This window comes from Hipposideros armiger, unplaced genomic scaffold, assembly GCF_001890085.2.
Source record: "Hipposideros armiger isolate ML-2016 unplaced genomic scaffold, ASM189008v1 scaffold_333, whole genome shotgun sequence".
NCBI classification, from domain to species: Eukaryota; Metazoa; Chordata; class Mammalia; order Chiroptera; family Hipposideridae; genus Hipposideros; species Hipposideros armiger.
In genome coordinates this window covers 620,276-633,173 of record NW_017731683.1, presented here as the reverse complement: position 1 = coordinate 633,173, position 12,898 = coordinate 620,276, and the positions used below count along the sequence as shown (strand labels likewise).

Here is a 12,898-nt window from a genome sequence, read left to right as displayed (position 1 = left end):
TCATTATTATCCTCTGAACCTTCCATAACACAAAACAGACTGCTAAGTATATGACATTTTTGAAACACAGACTATGGAATAACATAAAGAGAAAATGAGATTAAAAAAACCCAAAAACTAACAACAACAACAACAAAAAAACTGTATGAAGAATGAAGAGAAATAATTGAACACAAAATGGGTCATAGGGAAACTGGAAAATAAATAGCCAAACCTGCTTTAAAATTTTTACATATAATATATATGGCATTAGCAAGAATATTACATTTATAAATGGTTTTTTAACTTTATCCTTACACCCTTGGGGGTGTTGTGGCTAGAGGGATGGGGGAGGGTGTTGGACAAAAGTAAGTGGACAGTCATTGGGCCTTTTTCCTTACTCTAGCCACCCACCAGGCCCACCAGCTCCAACGGAATCTCTCTGATTAATATTGGAATTCCATGTATAGTTCTGTTCATTAAAAAAAAAGTTTCTGCTGCAAAGAAATAAAACTAGGCTTAAAATCAACAAAATAGAACATAGTAAAATGAGGAGAAAGTTTAGCCTCTGTTTAAGCTTCTACTGATGATGTATTCAATGGGGGAATTCCAACATGGGAAAAAATTGCTCTGAGCCTATGAGTGGCAGAGGCCTGTGTTATTCACATTTTTGTCTTACTACAATCCTTAGCTGATGGGAAGTGTTCAATATAGGCTGAATGAATGAAAGGTTTTCTTGTAGATTATTGTGTGGAAATTTTCCTGAAATTTTAACATAAAGTTAGAATATAAACTAACCCCAAAGTAGAATGATGAACTCTGCCCTAGTTAAAAGTGGAAGTGGACAGATACAATAGATAAAGGAGCCATTGTTGAGTACTCTAACCTTGTGTGATGTAGGTCTGTAACCCTGGATTGGTCAAGTCTTCCTTAGGGATAGAGAAAGATTTGAAAATATATCTTCACATGGAATTTCTTACTGTGATGGTTGATTTTATGTGTTGACTTNCTTCATGGGTCTGGTGGGCACCTGAAGTTAAATGGAGGTAATTTCATTTGTCAGTATGAGACATGACAACATTAGTTCTGCTCAGTTACTTGTTTCAAGAACTAGACATTAGCCTTGTATTTGGTAAATCTGCCTGCGATTGTTTGCAAAGCTGCCTCTCCAAATATAGCAGGCATATTAATCAAATGTGAGTAGATGCAATTTACTAATAGTACAGATTAAAATAAATGTAGACTATATCCAAATAACTCACCAGCAATATACCAAGGCTTGGCCAACCTTTCTTGCATCATTACCTTGCAAAATGTTGTTTGTAATTCAGCTAAACATTTAAATCAGTAACCATGGATCTTAAATAAATGTAACTGCAATTCAAAATCTGCGAAATACCATGTTACATGAGTAAGTAGAAAATTTGATTGATGACCGTCTACAACCTTTAACTGTTTTATTTTGCAAATTAGTAAACCAAAGCTCTGAGAGGCTACCTTGGTCAAAGTCAAAGAAATTGGTGGTAATCCCTAAAAATGCAGTCAAGTTTTCAATTTCTATTATAACATATAGCTGGTGATCTAGTCTATAAATACCTACTTTATCTGAATTCAGATAACAACTTTCAAACTTATTATAAGAACATAAATATTTTTAAAACATATAGATTGCTATTTTGTGTTTGAATATGATAATGTATACATAATACACATGAGTAGCCTTGGGGAAGAAAATCAGTATGCAATAGAATTCAGTACCTTTGCAGTAATTCTTGGCTGTTAAGATATCTAGTCCTTTCCCACATTTTCTCCTTAGGTCTTCAAAGAGAAGAAACCATCTTTCTGAAAACTACGGCAAAAATCCTCCAGTTTTTAGAACTGAGTTGTACCTTAGTCCTAGAACATCAAAGTCTTGTTTTTNTTTGGTCATGTACCTGAGGGCTTGCAACACAGTCAGGATCTTTGAAGTGTCCCTCTTGCTTACACTTCTTTTGACACACTAACTCTGCTTCTCTACCAATGGCTTAGCATCTGTCTATCTATTGCTATCTATCTATCTGTCTATCTATCTATCATCTATCTATCTATCTATCTATCTATCTATCTATCTATCTATCTATCTATCATCTATCTTCTATCAGATGATTAGTGGCTGGTTAAGCACTAGAGAAAAAGTCTTAATGATATGTGCATCATAAATATGGTTTAAAAACAATAATTATTTATGTAAATCAATGAAAAAGGACTTTTTTGTGTATTGTGATATGACTGATTTCCCCTATTATTTGTCATTGTACCAACGTATGTTAGAGGTGAAGTAACCATATGTGCCCGTTCACACCTTATTGCACTGTAATTATTAACACCTCCTCCATTCTGAAAATATCCTATCACTTATCCAAGTTACAGGATACCAGAATTAATATAACCTTTTTGATACAGATAGGGAAAACAACAAGCATGAGCTCACAGAATGTTACAGTTGGAAGGAAGTTCAGAGAATAATTTGAAACCGCTTGTTTCACAGATGGAAGCACGTATATGAAACTGTTAGTCTCAGAGTCACCAGAATACCATAAAGCTTTCTGACTATAATCCCCAAGTCCATTCTTTCCTCACCCCATATAATCCTCCACTGTAAAAACAAAGACACACAAAACAAACAAAGTATAATAACAAATAATAGGGTACTTTGTTTGATGAAGGTGCTTCATGAACATATGTTGAGTGGGTGGGGTTTAGCACCTTAGCCAAGTGACTTCTATAATTCACATTTGTGAACTTTCATGTACTGTTAACATTAAACCTGAGCAAAGGATAAATTATAATTTGGGATATTTACTTCTGAATCTTTCAGTTTGAATGACATGGCTACTAGGTATGCAGCGCATGGTAAATGATATTCTCTAAAATAATTAAAGTGCTTAGTGGTGTCTAGCATTACAAGACTCATAGATATGGCCTCTGTGGTCCAGTCTGCGTGTCACCACATTTATCTGAACAGAAATCTGACCTCGGTGTTATAATTAATTAGTTACACATCTTTACTAAGGCTTTGGTGTGAATGACCAAGTAGGTGAGCTGGAGAAATGAATTTTTAATCCACCNGCCTAAGAGAAACCTAGCAAAGTGTGGTCAGAAAAGGTTAGTGTTCTGTGGGGAGTGACTGGGATTAGTCCATAAACTATTGTTTAAAATTTACTATACTCCTCCAGTAGGGCAAAATTTATATACAAGGATACATAGATGAAACCTGGTGTTCACTGCTTGTTTGTTCTAAGAAATGGCATCGAAAAGGCCCACATTCTGAAAGAGCCTAATAACCAACATAAGGTATCTTTGCATTAAAAAAAAATATAGGGGAACTACAGAATAAAGGTGTAGCAAACCAAAGTAATGAAAAAGTTGTAAAACAAGCTTTTTCATATGTGGGGTAGAGTAAGAAAGTAACTATAAGCTTAAAAAAATGAAAGAATTTCGTTACATTAATACATTAAAATAGATGAAGAGAAGAGAATTGGGTGCACCAAAATCAGTATACTTTTCAATTGGGACCGTTAGGGCTGTTTATACTATATTTTAATTTGTTACTCAGTGAACAAAAACTTGGAAGTTTAAGACTCTTACTTTGTATGTCAATAAGTTCTCTAGAAGGCAGGGCCTGAGATCCTGCAACCCAGGTAAGCATGAGGGAGGTAAGAAGAGAAATACTGCAGGAAAAAATGGAAGCAGACATAGGCGGTATGCTACGGAGCTGGGCAGAATGTCACAAGAAAACATGGCTGGTTACCAGGTCATGTGGGACAACTCTAAGAACATCATATTGAATCTTTGCACCTTGGAACAGTTTGTTAGATGGAAGAAGAGATATTTATATGCCAGTTCCTTGTCATCGTCTATATTTTACTGGTAAAGATTCATCCTATGGGACATTAACTCCTTTGCACTTACATAACTTCCAGTTGTATAATCTGTCTCCTTTGGGTAGCCACTGGGGAAGCAATATCCCAGTGGAGACAGAACTTTCCTAGGTCTAGTCTGATAAGACACAGATACCAAAGCCATTCTGGATTTTTCCATGGTAGATGCCATCGGGGCATGCTAATACCTGATCTGCATCTTAAGGGAGGCTGATATAGCTGATGGTGTTAAGAGATAAGATGACAATGGTGANCATTATTAACAAGGATGCTGGGACAACAGGCATAATATGGGACTTTGATGGTAAATAGGGGTACTTAGTTAGCCTAAACATGCATACAAATTGATATAGCAGTGAGTTAAATAAAAAGTGAGATGAGAAGACTATTGCAAAATATATGTTATTAAGGAAATATGTCAAAAGGCAATAAATGTAACACCACATTGTTCATTTATTGTTCATTGTTCATACCACATATATTCAGGTATATGAAAAACCTATACATTTTTCATGAAAAAATGTTGCTTATAACTGAATATATCAAAATTCTCTATCATCTTCTATTAGATAAACCTTCTCATAGGGAAGGGGATGATTTTGTTGATAGACACCACTAAGTGAGAGAAAGAGCATCAATCCACCTTCGGGCTTTGGTTTTTCAAGATACATACACAAGGAACAAATCTTGTTTTCTTCTTTTTCTAATTCAAACAGCACAATTGCTAGCTATTAGCTATCCCTGATAGTACTTAAGGTAGCTATTATAATATTCATTTTTGCATATTCACCTGTAAGTCAATTCAGGTGCCACGTTTACAAAGTATTGCCCACAAACACAGCAACACAAATATAATAGTCCCTTTTGTAGTATTTAGTTATTATCAGCTTCAGTTGTTTCATCTTAATCTTTATATAATTATGAAAACTGTACATTCTTCCAATAGTCAAGACTTTCAAAGAAGTACATATAAACATACTTTGTCCATTAGAAAAAAGAATACTATCTACTACCTTTCAAATGAGGGCTGTGAACATGCATTCTCTGCAGATGTAAATTGATTGGAACAAATTCTAATGTTTTCTCTCCTTTGCTGCTGCTGGATTTGAAAGAGGACCCTAGATGGAAAAAAGAAAATAAACATTATCAGTGAATAAATAATGTGTGTGTCTGTGTGTGTGTGTGTATACGCGCACATGCGCACTTGTATGATGAAAAGTAAAGTTGATAGAAAAAAATGTTACAAAAATTTCAGAAAGAAANACACTTCTATCTTTTGCCTATAAGGGTAAACTAGAAAGTTGGATGTCAGCCTTCTCATTCTCCACATTAAATTCCAATGGGCAGGGAGAAAGGGCAGTTGTATGTTACTATAGCTCTTCTTTTTCAATTTACTGATGCCACTGATGGTTATCCCAGACCAGTGCTGTCCAAAGAGCATTCTGTAATGATGGAAATGTTCTCGAGCTGTGCTATTTAATATGATGGCTATTACCCATATGTGGCTATTGAGCACTTAAAATGTGACTAAAGTGATTGAGGAATGAAATTTTTAATTTCATTTAATTTGAACAAATTTTAACTTAAGTCTAAATAGCCACGTGGGGCAAGTAGCTGCTGTATTGGATAACACAGACCTAGATGGTTCCACTAAGAGTCAAACAGAGTTCCTTTTTCTTCTAAACCTGGTACTTTCCCACTGTTTCCTACATCAAATTAATGAAACTTATCTACTCAGTTATGCAGATCAGAATGCTTGAGTCATCCTGAGCACCTTATATCCAGATGCAATCCATCCCAAATCCTGTTAATTTTAGCTTCTTAAAAAATCTCAAATGTATGTACATTTCTCTATTTCCCACCACCACCACCATCATCCTGGCCGAAGCCACCACCACTATTTGCCTAGGCAACCACAGCATCTCCTAGATTGTTTTATCCCTCCACACTTGCCTCCCTTTTTCTAAATGTAACCATGCCATTCTCTACTCAGAATTCCAGTTGTTCTTAGGAAAAGGATTATATTACTGAGTGCTTATCACATGCCAGGAATTATGCGGGAGTCCAGGAAGAGGATAACAACAACAAAAGAAAACTGACAAGTTATTCCCTTTCTGTGGCTCAGAAGGCCCTAACTAATCTGAAGCCTATCATTCCCAAATCACTGTCGGCTCCCAACACTTTGTGGGGGAAGACACACCCAGTCTGCTTTTAGCCTGCCTGGAATTTGTGGGACCGTATAGTGAACATACGCATGAGGTATGCTAGGTTATTAAACTAAAGGAGATTAAAATGAATTATAGACCTTTTTGTCTGAAATACTATCAACATTCAGCAAAGGTGAACAACAACAACAGTAATTAGCTTTGATATGTTGAGTGTCTCCTGTGGACATGATTCTTTACAAAAATGGTAAGTGTGGTTTCCACATATAAAAGGCCTATGTATGGATGTACCAGGTGTTTTTATCATTAGTTCACAATAACCATATGCATTTATTATTTAATTCCTTCTTAATAGCTGAAGAAACTGAAGATTAAAACACAGGTAAATTGTGCCATGTCACATAAGTATTAAGTGGAGTTGGAGGAGCTGGTTTCAAACCTAGAGCTGCACTTACACACACACACACACACACACACACACACACACACACACCCCTCAAGACAAAACCCTATAATCATGCTAGAGTCTTCTGATTGTTCATTTAATTACTATAGTAGCCGTATAGGGCAAATGATAACTTTATTACCTAAAACGTTTAAATAAAAATCTGGAAATTGAGAAAATAAATTATCAGTATATACCGAGTGGCAGATACAGGTTCTGAATACAGGTCAATAATGATTCCAATCCTGTGCTTTTATCATTACAACACACTCTCCCCTACTTAATTCATTTTAAATAAGAATCTTGGCACAACAGGAAAAAAAATGTGCTCCTCAATGAGTTTTGCTTTATTTGTTCCTGTGGGGATATTGTAATACCCAAACAACAAAATCAAACACATATTTCTATCGCCAGCTTGGTGATACTAAGCGCTCTACAGGACCTCTCATTAAACGAGACCAAGAATCCATAATGATGGACTTAATGGCACACAGCATCTGCCCTCAGTACTGGGAGTTGGTAGGGTAAATGCACTTCCCATGATAAATAGCATGCCATGCAGTACTCCAACTGTGCATCAACACTGCATGAAGAAAAATGAACAGAAGAAATAACACCAGTCAGGTATGCATCAACAGTGGAGTCCTGATGTAATCTTTTCATGTATCCTTTTTGGATCTCTAGGACTTAAGATTTTTCTCAGAGAGAGCCAGGAAGAGAGACAGAGAAAGAACACAAAGAGAAATCAAGTGGAAGAGACACATTATAAAAACATTTATGAGATTCATCAGTTTGAGATTTATCTGATATATAGAGTACCTAAACAGAACAGCTGTCTCCCTATTACTTTTCCCACTAATTTTCTTTAAGGTCAGTAAAGAATTTCAGTGAGCCTTTATTTTATCCAAGTGTGCAAATGTTAATAGATGTCTCAAAAGGCATGTGTGTCAGCCACACCAAAAGAAACGAGGCAGAAGATGAGGCTGGAGAAATAGGTAGATGCAGGATCCTACTAGCCTCATAGCCCATGGGACAGGGAAAGCTTGTCTGGTAATAAGTAATGTGAAAAAAGAACATACATTATATTTCAAAATGTCAAAACATATTAAATGGACCAGCTGGGTCACTATATTGTGAAATCCTACTGTATATCTTTTTTGTATAATGAGGATGTTTTTGAAATAGAATTTACTTGAATATATTCTACTTTTAGTTTATAATTCTTAATACATACTTTTATCATTTTTCAAAAGGCACTCTTGTGGTGTTATGCATTTGAAATAAAATGAACCCATTTTTTTTAATGATAGTCACAAAATGCTTTAAGATAAGGTACAAGGTCAGAAATTAAATATCTTCTGCATTTCTCTCAAACTAGTTATAGTGGTTAGAAAAGCAAGTTAACTGTATATGATACTACTTAAGTGAACACAGAGAAGATGTCTTTGAAACATAGATCTCTGAGCAGCAATGAGGCTTTCAACCTGGGATTTCAAAATATCTTATTGACCGTCTTTTTCTTAGAGAAGAATATAGTTTGTTCAAGAAATAGATTGACACAATTATCATAGTCCTATAATGTAGTTCTAAAATATAGAAAACAGAGTATTTGAAATATATAGTGTTCAACAAAAGAGCTTGTCTTCATTAATATAAACTATTTTATCACCATGAATTTAGTATATGTACAACATTTACAAATACAAACATCTAAGATAAAAGTGTGTACATTCTATCAAAGAAGTGGTAACAAAACTTTTACTTAAAGTTTATATGTCCCAAACTCTATCACATTTTCCCTACTAAAGTATTTTGGTTCAGATTTTTAATATTTTATTTACAAGGTTGTTTTCTCTGCATGATGCACACAAATATTTACATATTTGTTATAAAACCTAAGAAAGTCTTCAAGTTAATTGCTATAAAGTATTTTCATTCTTTCTTCTAAACTCCCAACACCATACCACAGAGTTTCTCTCTTTCCCCACCCCTGGGATCATTGAAGAAAAATATGTATAGGAAAGAAATGAAGAAAGAAAAAAAGATAAAAATACATGGTATAAATCAAACTAATGTTTTCCTGGGGAGTTTTATGGTCCATGAGGTTCATTTTCCCTGAAATATTTCATTTCTTTAAAACTTTTCCTCCCATTATAGGTTTTCAAACATCCTTTTATAGCCTAGAAATGTATACCTTTTTGGTAAAGCCAAACCGTATTCGGTCACCAGAGCCTCCCGTCTAAACATATATATGTGCACACCGTGATTTAATACCATATTTGTAGTTGTCATGGGGTTTCAGGCTACGGATATAATCATTTTATCTATATAATAACTAACATATTTCAATATAAACTGAGCATAGCAGAACTTTGTAGTAATACAAAGTCTGAAGAAAATACTCAACATAAACAAAATATGTGGCAACACTAAAACAAACTATAAAAACTTTATAGGTGGTAGTTTGGCAAGACCTACATAACTTGTCTACATGCTACCCAAGTTGAAGAACTGCAAAGCCTGAAGCATTATAAACATAGGCAAACACACACACACACACACACACACACACACACACACACACACCCCTTCTACGTAATTAGGAACTCTGAGCTGTCTTCAACATGTCATTCTGCCTTTCCTTCCATTATAATAACTTCATAATAAGCCAGTTCCCATNTTGTAATAAGGAATGCCTGAAAATAATAGTTAATTCTTTTATAAGAATTTTTGTTAAGACCAACTAGCCTGATAAAAGCTTAGATACCAAAGGATATGATACAGTAATAAAGACATTAAAATGTTATTTGAAATTGTCACTATCTAAGTAAATAGAAATATTTCCCCCCGATAAGTTGTATGATACCATTTTGTAGAATAAAAATAGCTATACAATTTAAACAGAACCTTTTGGTAGCTATCGCAAGCTAAAACTTCACATGGATCTACATGGATGGAAAATTTAATAGCCGAGCAGCTTTCATTCATTATGCAAAATTAGACCTTAAATCAAACCCAAAAGAAGTCATAAAAAAATTACCCATTAGGGAAAAAAATTAAGTACTAAATAGTCAGTAAAGAATAGATTACATAAACGACTTGTGGGTGGCTTCAATTTCATAAAGTGATTGGGCGACACCACAAAACTGAACAAAGTTCAACTTGATGTCAGGTCTTATAGTACTTTCAACCCACTGTTCAAATTGTCTGGGCTTTAACCCGTAGGGGAATAAAAACTGCATCCATAAATCACAGCCTTTTTTATTTAAAAAAATGCATTCTTAAAAATAACAATGTGCTTAATGTTGCGATCCATAAACCACTCTTTCTCTGAAAAATGACTGGGTATTCTGAGTAGTCACTCACTCTGATTTTCACTTGACATTAAAATAAGTGGATTTTGTACTACAATACACTTAAGGAGATTTCAAGTTCTATGCAAAAACTAAGAATTGGAGCACAGTAAATACAGGATTTAGTTGCAACCACAGAATCTGCTGGCATCTGAAAAACAGCCAAATTCTATAATTTAATTCTAGGTAACTGCATTAGAAAAAAAAAAAGAGGAATAATAAGCCAGTCTTATTTCATTCTAAGAGTCTAGTTGCTGTTCCTGATAAAGATGATTTGGTGTTTATTTACTTCCAAATAACGTCTTATTTATCCTTCGAAGTTTGTTTTAAAGTTATCAAACATGGACATCTATTTTTTTAATATCATAAAGCTCAGTATTCCGCTTATGTTAAAAATGTTGGCGTGTTATATGAACTTTCTCCTAACTCCTCATATATTGATCACCTGCCTTTTCACTGTGGGTTGCCATGAAAATTACTAACCATTGTCAAAAGGCTGGGAAAGCAAGAAAGTGTGCAAGCGCACTCATTCCTTTTCATTATTCCAGTCCATACTTTTAGAAATTGCAAACATTTCTGGGCATTTTCTCTTCCAATTTCTAGCCCTGGATCTGGAGTGACGATGTCACCCAGTTATGCTTCATAAGTAGATGTAACTTAGGAGGTGCCCCAAGTGCTTGGTCATAGGGCTTTCTGGTGGAACACCATAAGACTTTCCAGGTAATCAAGGTTACTTTTGTATAGAATGTATTTCTTTTTTATTTGTGAAACAATCCTCAGAGATAATTGTTCAGAGCTGGACCATAAGTAAAATTAAAAATTCCTTCGCACCAGGCACATATCAAGTACACAACAGCCACATAGCTCTCATATTAGACAGTGCAATTTAGAAGATTTCCATCATCGTGGGAAGCTCCATTGCATAACACTGCTCTGGACAAGTGAGAAGAATATGATTGAGGAGTAGGGTGACTTGTTAAATGCTATATTGCTGGCTAGTAAGCAGCAGAATCTGGGCTTATACTCAGGTGCTGTGACTACAAATCTTGTTCTCCTTTTAATTTTAATTCCTAATGAGTATAGCTTCTTCAAAGATAGTGTATCTGAACAGGAGGACAAGACTGGAATCTGACCTGAGGGACTCTGAATATACCGTCCACCCAGGTTCAAATATCTGGCTCAAGTGTACACTTACCAGGCAGTCTTGGCTGTCATAAGTGCTGGAATGTCAAACAACAAAACAAATTCTTATTTATTATCTATTCACTTAATGAATGTGTATGTATGCAGTGCTCATTATGCTTATTTATGCCCGGCATTGTAAGAACTTTGAAAACATTCAATCGTTCAATATGTACAACAGCCCATTGAAGTAGGTATCGTTATTATTATTATTATCCTTATTTTACAAATGATGAAATTGAGACTAAGAGAAAATAAGTAATTTACCCAAGATCACCCAGACAGTGAGTAACAGAGTTGGAATTAAACCCAAGAGGCTTGTCTTTGATGTCATGCTTTCAACTACTACACTAGATGGACTCTCTATTAGAAATATAACACAACTTCATTCCCACTAGAAAACACAGCACACAACATATATCTCGATATGGTCCACTTGGGAAGAAAAGAAAAAAAAACACACTTCTATCTTTTGCCTATAAGGGTAAACTAGAAAGTTGGATGTCAGCCTTCTCATTCTCCACATTAAATTCCAATGGGCAGGGAGAAAGGGCAGTTGTATGTTACTATAGCTCTTCTTTTTCAATTTACTGATGCCACTGATGGTTATCCCAGACCAGTGCTGTCCAAAGAGCATTCTGTAATGATGGAAATGTTCTCGAGCTGTGCTATTTAATATGATGGCTATTACCCATATGTGGCTATTGAGCACTTAAAATGTGACTAAAGTGATTGAGGAATGAAATTTTTAATTTCATTTAATTTGAACAAATTTTAACTTAAGTCTAAATAGCCACGTGGGGCAAGTAGCTGCTGTATTGGATAACACAGACCTAGATGGTTCCACTAAGAGTCAAACAGAGTTCCTTTTTCTTCTAAACCTGGTACTTTCCCACTGTTTCCTACATCAAATTAATGAAACTTATCTACTCAGTTATGCAGATCAGAATGCTTGAGTCATCCTGAGCACCTTATATCCAGATGCAATCCATCCCAAATCCTGTTAATTTTAGCTTCTTAAAAAATCTCAAATGTATGTACATTTCTCTATTTCCCACCACCACCACCATCATCCTGGCCGAAGCCACCACCACTATTTGCCTAGGCAACCACAGCATCCCCTAGATTGTTTTATCCCTCCACACTTGCCTCCCTTTTTCTAAATGTAACCATGCCATTCTCTACTCAGAATTCCAGTTGTTCTTAGGAAAAGGATTATATTACTGAGTGCTTATCACATGCCAGGAATTATGCGGGAGTCCAGGAAGAGGATAAGAACAACAAAAGAAAACTGACAAGTTATTCCCTTTCTGTGGCTCAGAAGGCCCTAACTAATCTGAAGCCTATCATTCCCAAATCACTGTCGGCTCCCAACACTTTGTGGGGGAAGACACACCCAGTCTGCTTTTAGCCTGCCTGGAATTTGTGGGACCGTATAGTGAACATACGCATGAGGTATGCTAGGTTATTAAACTAAAGGAGATTAAAATGAATTATAGACCTTTTTGTCTGAAATACTATCAACATTCAGCAAAGGTGAACAACAACAACAGTAATTAGCTTTGATATGTTGAGTGTCTCCTGTGGACATGATTCTTTACAAAAATGGTAAGTGTGGTTTCCACATATAAAAGGCCTATGTATGGATGTACCAGGTGTTTTTATCATTAGTTCACAATAACCATATGCATTTATTATTTAATTCCTTCTTAATAGCTGAAGAAACTGAAGATTAAAACACAGGTAAATTGTGCCATGTCACATAAGTATTAAGTGGAGTTGGAGGAGCTGGTTTCAAACCTAGAGCTGCACTTACACACACACACACACACACACACACACACACACACACAC

General features: G+C 35.4%; 1 protein-coding gene across 1 annotated transcript in view; it reads right to left on the bottom strand.

Annotated features, from left to right (window-relative positions):
- The window catches only part of LOC109392502 (type II inositol 3,4-bisphosphate 4-phosphatase-like), a 285,313-nt gene that overhangs the window by 86,786 nt on the left and 185,629 nt on the right, over positions 1-12,898 (bottom strand). Inside the window, exon 9 of the mRNA XM_019661040.1 lies at positions 4,913-5,017. Within this exon, the coding sequence (XP_019516585.1) occupies positions 4,913-5,017 (105 nt within the window). The remainder of the gene's footprint in view (positions 1-4,912; positions 5,018-12,898) is intronic.